General features: G+C 39.8%; 1 protein-coding gene and 1 pseudogene across 1 annotated transcript in view; one reads left to right on the top strand and one right to left on the bottom strand.

Annotated features, from left to right (window-relative positions):
- The window catches only part of UGGT1 (UDP-glucose glycoprotein glucosyltransferase 1), a 311,128-nt gene that overhangs the window by 100,903 nt on the left and 204,009 nt on the right, over window positions 1–6,216 (top strand). The window contains exons 12-13 of the mRNA XM_006877319.1: window positions 2,934–3,025; window positions 5,877–6,027. Of these exons, the coding sequence (XP_006877381.1) occupies window positions 2,934–3,025; window positions 5,877–6,027 (243 nt within the window). The remainder of the gene's footprint in view (window positions 1–2,933; window positions 3,026–5,876; window positions 6,028–6,216) is intronic.
- Window positions 4,966–5,538, bottom strand: LOC102832360 (annotated as a pseudogene).

The following is a 6,216-nucleotide window of genomic DNA, read 5'->3' on the forward strand; positions in this document are numbered from 1 at the left end:
CTTGGGCCCACAGGGGCTTGGCCTCCTGACCGGGTCTGCACGGTCTGCATCCGAATCCTCCTTATTTATTGTTTGTTTAAGGGACGCTGCCTGTCTTAGGCGGTCATATTCCCGTAAAGATTTACAGCCTTGGAATCCCTAAACAGGGTCGTTATGACTTGGAACCAACTCCATGGTACTTAACAAAAACAACAACAGCCCCCAAGAAGTTTAAAATACAGAGTAAACATTAAATAATACAGACTATATTAATATTTCCTAAATTCTTAATCTGAGCTGATGGTTTCTTTTGAGGGGTGGTTGTAAATATTAAAGTATAAAATACATTTAAAAAAGTATACAGATGCTTTAAAAATATTCAGTGTGATGATTTTTTTACAAAGAATTATTAGCCTCCATATCCAAAAATAGATATGCACTGTATTTACCATTAATCAGCAGTGCTACCTTAGAATGAAAGTTGCTGTACATTCCTTCTAGTGAGTGGACATGTTCTCAGCTCCTTGGTAGATAAAATAGGCCAACTCTCAGTGATGTGTAATTCTCCATCATCCACTTCTCTTACTCCATATTTAATCTGACAAGACAAAGAAGCCAATAACCATAGTATCATCATTGTCTTGGTTATTTTCTTTTATTCTTCAAACTGTGGTAAATAAGTACACCCACAAGGGGGTTTTGGAAATTTCATGGAAAAATTTCATTATCTTTTCATTCCATTTTTGGAAGCTGCCTTGTATAACAAAACATTTGCCAGTTAAACAGTTTTTCTTGTGCAATTCAGACATTGATTTTTATCATAATGTTGTATAATCATTGCTACTATTGTTTTATAAATTATTCCACCATTATTAAGAGAAACTCAGTATCCCCTAAATAATGACTCCTCATTTCTTAACTATTTTTAAAAGAAATAATTTTTGGCACTGCTTTTCATCAATTTTTTAGTATTAGTTGTTGTTGTTAAGTACTGTGGAGTCCGTTCCGACTCATAGTGACCCTACTCAGGGTTTCCGAGGCATCTTTACAGGAGCAGAATGCCTCATCTTTCTCTTGTGGAACCGCTGGTAGTTTCGAACTACTTACCTTGAGGTTGGCAGCCTGACTCATAAGTAACCACTACGCTACTTTCTCACTGACCATTGTGAAATAAAGGGAGCTCAGGCGCACTCCTTTCCCTAGTCCTGGCTTACTAAGGGATTAAGTCTTTGGTGTCTGATTCTCTTCTGTATTTTGTGGTACAGAACTTACGAATAACAGTCCCAGTGTTGGCTTGAAAGAAGGAGAAATTGAGTATAAAGGATATGACATAGGGAAGATGGAAAATGTAATATGAACAGTTTTTCCCTTTCGTTAGGTTTGTTATAAAGGACTATAACTGCTAAGTTGCTCTATGTGCCAGGGTTACCCACTCAGTGAAGGGCCCTTCAGAGGCCAGGTCCTGGAAGGCTAGGCTTTATGCAGGTACTTCCCTTAGCACAGCAGCTTCCAGTTTCTTGGAGTGCCTTAGTTTGAAGGATTATGGGAGGTGTGGGATTTTGAAGTCCTTTTAGGTTAGATTCTTTAATAAGCAGATGCAGCTCACTTGGAAAGGTAAGCAGCATTTAAAAACAAACAAACAAAAATGGCAGAGATTGTATGACTTGACCCCTGGATGGAAAAGAGGATCCAAAAATGGATCCTAATTATAATTATAGATAGTTTTCTTCTGTCTTAGATATTAAGGGTGTAAATCAATTTTTTGGCTATAAGAGACTACCTTTCTTATGAAGGTAAAGAACACATGTCTTATTCTATTAGTATGCTGCCTATGGGAAAAATGCTATTTTCAGTTTTATGAAGTTCAGAGAAGTATTATTGGAAAAGGAATCAGAAAGTAATATCTTATGGTATCACAGGACAGAAAAAAGCATGTTATCAGTTTGTTATTGTTAAATATAAATAATACTGGTTTATTTAGTTTTGGTTGTTGTTAAGTGCCATTGAGTTAGTTGATTTTGACTCATAGCGATCCTGTATAGGGTTTCCATGGAGCAGCTGGTGGGTTTGAACTGTCTATCTTGTGTTTCACTGTCCAGTGCTGATTGTATAGCGCCATATCAGGAGTCTGTTGACTTAGTCAGTCCTATTTGATTTATTGGAATCCTGATGTGGCACTGTAGGATCAACATTGGATAGCTAAATGCAAGGTTGGCTGTTCAAATTCACTAGTCACTCCTTGGAAACCCTGTTTTTATGATCGGAACTGACTTGACTGCACAGAACAACAACAGCAACTATACTTTATTTGTGGAGTCACTGAGTGTACTCAATTTCTGACTGAAAGTGTTGTAGTCTGAGTTTGCCTCGAGGCCCCTTGTGAGAAAATGCTATCTACTCTTGAAAAATCAGCTATTAAAAACCCTGTGAAGCATAGTTATACTCTAACAGTAAATAAGAAGATGTCAAGTTTCGTACATATAATGTTGTTGTTGTTAACTACAGTGGAGTTAGTTCTGACTCATAGTGACCCTGCACTGGGTTTCCGAGCTTGTAAATCTTTACGGGAGCAGGAAGCCCCGTCTTTGTCCAGCAGAATGGCTGGTAGTTTCAAACTGCCATTCTTGAGGTTAGCAGCCCAATTCGTAACCACTGCGCTACCAGAGCTCCTTCATATATGGTGGTGGTGGTGGTATTGGTAGTGTGTTGTACAGTAGGTTCCGACTTATAGCAATCCTGTATAGGGTTCCGAGGCTGCAAATCTTTATGGGAGCAGAAAGCGTCATCTTTCTCCTGCAGAAGGTTGTTTCGAACTGGTGACCTTGAGGTTAGCAGCCCGACTTGTAATCACTGCGGTACCAGAGTTCTTTTATAATATATATATAAAGCCCGAAAAATTGAATATTTTTCTGTTACATGTTCTTTTACTACTCTCTAATTTTTTAATCTTTTAGTATTTTAAAGGAACTTTAGGATTACAACCAGGAGATTCAGCTCTGTTCATCAATGGACTGCACATTGATTTAGATACGCAGGATATTTTCAGGTATGGATTATATTTTTAATTCTCTAAAGCTTTGCTTAATCATAGTTCTTTGTGATGTGTTCAGATTGTCATTCCTCCACTCTGTGGCATGATGTAAAACCTGGTGTCTTATCAAAACCCAGAGAGTACAAGGTGATGTGATGTGCAGTAGTTATGTTCCCTGCTTTCCAATACTGTGTGCATTTAAGAGTATTTTTCCAGGATTACTCTTTGGAGCTATAATTTTCTACTAACTATAAAGTGTATGTTCTTTTTCCTTTTGGGAAGAGTGTGAAGTGGGTTATTATTATTTTCTTCTTTTTCTTATTTGTGAGTTGGATTTAATTAGAGTTTTAACTTTTAAAAAGTTTCGTGAATGTTAGAAAATACATATCATATCAGCCTGTCATGAATAAGAGTTATAGAGTTTATTGTAAATTCAGTGTATTCTTTTTATGACAAGGAAATTGAAGTTCACAAGAAGGTTGTAGCATGTATACAGTTGATACAAAGCGAGTAAAGTGTTTTTGGGAGCAGAAAGCCTCATCATTCCTGTGCTGAGTGACTGGTGGGTTTGAACTGCAGACCTTGCAGTTGGCAGTCCAGTGTTTATCCTACGGCGCTACCAGGGTACTTTAAAATAATTACAGAAACTAAAATTCTGTACATGTACCTCCATTGAGTTTAGCTTATTTTTGTCCTATTTTTTCTCTTCTAAGGCCAATTCCTTTATTTACATCAATAATATTAACTTACGTACTTCATATTGTTCATCCATGATGAAGTAGGTTCTCCTGAAAATACTGTCTGTAGTATCTCAGAAGTTGGTCTGTCTTAAATAAGCCATTTGAATATCTTCTTTTGTTATTAAAATGTAGTTTTGGAGTAAATAGCTCTAAAATATATTTACGGGACTCCTGGTATGGTGCTGTAGGCTTAGCACAGTACTGTGAACCACAAGGTCAGCAGTTCAAACCACCAGCTACTCCTCGGAAACTCTATACAGGGTCTCTATGAGTTGGAACTGACTGGATGAAACTTAATTGGACTAATTGCATGCATCAATATCTTCACTCTTGTTTCTTTTGAAGGGTAAGAGACCAAAAGTTGCATCTGAGATAACTGCTTAAAAGCTTTTTTTTTTTTTTTTAAAGGGACAACATTTATTCCTTTTCCAAATGTTACAGTGAAACTAGACGGAAGAAAATGTTTTAGCAGTTAGAAAAGAAAAACAACAAAACATATCTGGTATTTGGCCAGTAAAAGTTATTTACAAGAGAGAGGAGGAAAATATGACAAAATAAGTTGTTTCACATTATAGACCTCCCCAACCCCCCAAAGCCTGATACTTGCTTACCAAATCAAAGAAGAGACACAGTTGATCCTCAAGCTGGAATTTTGAACTTGAATAGGAGTCCCGGTGTGGTGCTGTAGGATAATGCACTGGACCTCAAGGTCAGATTGAATTGCAAGGTTAGCAGTTCAGATGCACCAGTCGCTCCTAAGAAACCCTGTGCAGGGTCGCTATGAGTTGGGACCAACTCAAGGCACAAAACCACTGCCAAGGCATTTATATAAACTTGGGTGTTTTAAGAGTATAGACACCCCACTTCTGACTCAGGGATTTGGGGAGCAGAGTAAACAAAACCTAATTGAAAAAGAATTGGAAAGAAAATGAGCAATTGCTTCTTACAGGGGTGGGGATGGGAAGGAGGTAGAAGCAGGAGTAATTCACATCACTAACCTAACTTGGTAAATTGAAAGGAGCCGTCTTCTGCTGGCCTCATGAGGAAGATCAGATAGATGATGGAAGAATCCACTTGAGGGGAGGGGAAGTGACTGGGAGAGGGCAACAGCCCCTACCTTTCTGGGCACAGGAAGGCAGCAAGGGCACCAGGTCTAAGCAGTAACCTCACAAGGACATCACAGATTTTGCAGCTTAGAGATCACCCACCTGCTACTCATTCTGTTCTCTGGCAAGTTGTAGGGCCATTCTCTGGCCCCAAAGGAATAAACAGGTCTGCATCCTGGGGTCCTGCCTCTTCTTCCATGTCTCTTCCCTTGGAGGCAGCACTGGCCACTGCCATTTTGGACTGGGGTTTCTGGGTTTCCAGGGTGGCAACCTACCTTTCCTGGGCAGTGCCTTAGTCATTGCAGGCACCAATCTCTTCCTGCTTCTGATCTTCCTCTATGGATGAGGAGGCAGAGGAATCACCCACATCTTCCTTCTGATTTTTCTTGAAGGACAGCCTGCTTAGTTTGAAAGATTTCTTTATTCTTGGGGGATCTTCTGGTAGAAGCCTCCCCCTTGGCCTCAGTGCTTTGAGTGGATGGTGCTGACTCCATGGCCTTGCCAATGGCTGTGGCTGTGGCTGCCTCATTTATTATGGCGACTCCCCGTCCCCCTTGGAGGTTAAGTCTCCATTGCTTTTCACATGGCCTTTCTCGTATCCCTTGTCCTTGGTGGGGGATGCTCCTGCTGCCTCGTTGGTGTTCATGTTGCTCTGAGGAGCCTTAGAACTTTGACTATCCATGCTGTGTGTGGGGTGCCCAGAACCACCCAGGTTCATGCCACAGGATAGTTGGCAGGGTAGGCCCTACCAGCAGAGCGGTGGGGTTCGATCCTGAGGTCAAGGGGGTGTCTGGAGGAAACTGGGCTGTAACCCTTCTCTGTTCATGTTTCACAAGCTGCACCCACAGCCTCTCTGCTCTGCGTTGAAATGCCCTGTTCAAAAGTTTTTAAGACCCCAGTTGCTACTCACCAAAGCCAAATGTAGAACACTGTTTTTGTGAACTATGTTATGGCATGAACACAATTTTTTTTAAAGCCTTTTTGTTTTGTTTCTAAACTATTAATATATGTTCTTTATAGTTTAACTGATACATTGAGGAATGAAGCATGGGTAATGGAAGGTCTGCACAGATTGGGAATAGAAGGCATTTCTCTGCATAATGTTTTGAAACTGAACATCCAGCCGTCTGAGGCTGACTATGCAGTCGACATCAGGAGTCCTGCCATTTTAGTGAGTATTCTTTTAGTAGCCAACAGACATCCATCCAGGTATTTGTATTATGCTTTTCTGGTTTATCTTTTTTTTTTAATGTTTTATTGTGAATTACATGATAGTTTACATGGGAGAACATTAGTTTTACATTCATTCTATCGTATTTCGTTTCATTGCCATGGTTACAATCCCCTCCATGCATCATCA

This window comes from Chrysochloris asiatica, unplaced genomic scaffold (assembly GCF_000296735.1).
Source record: "Chrysochloris asiatica unplaced genomic scaffold, ChrAsi1.0 scaffold00479, whole genome shotgun sequence".
Taxonomy (NCBI): domain Eukaryota; kingdom Metazoa; phylum Chordata; class Mammalia; order Afrosoricida; family Chrysochloridae; genus Chrysochloris; species Chrysochloris asiatica.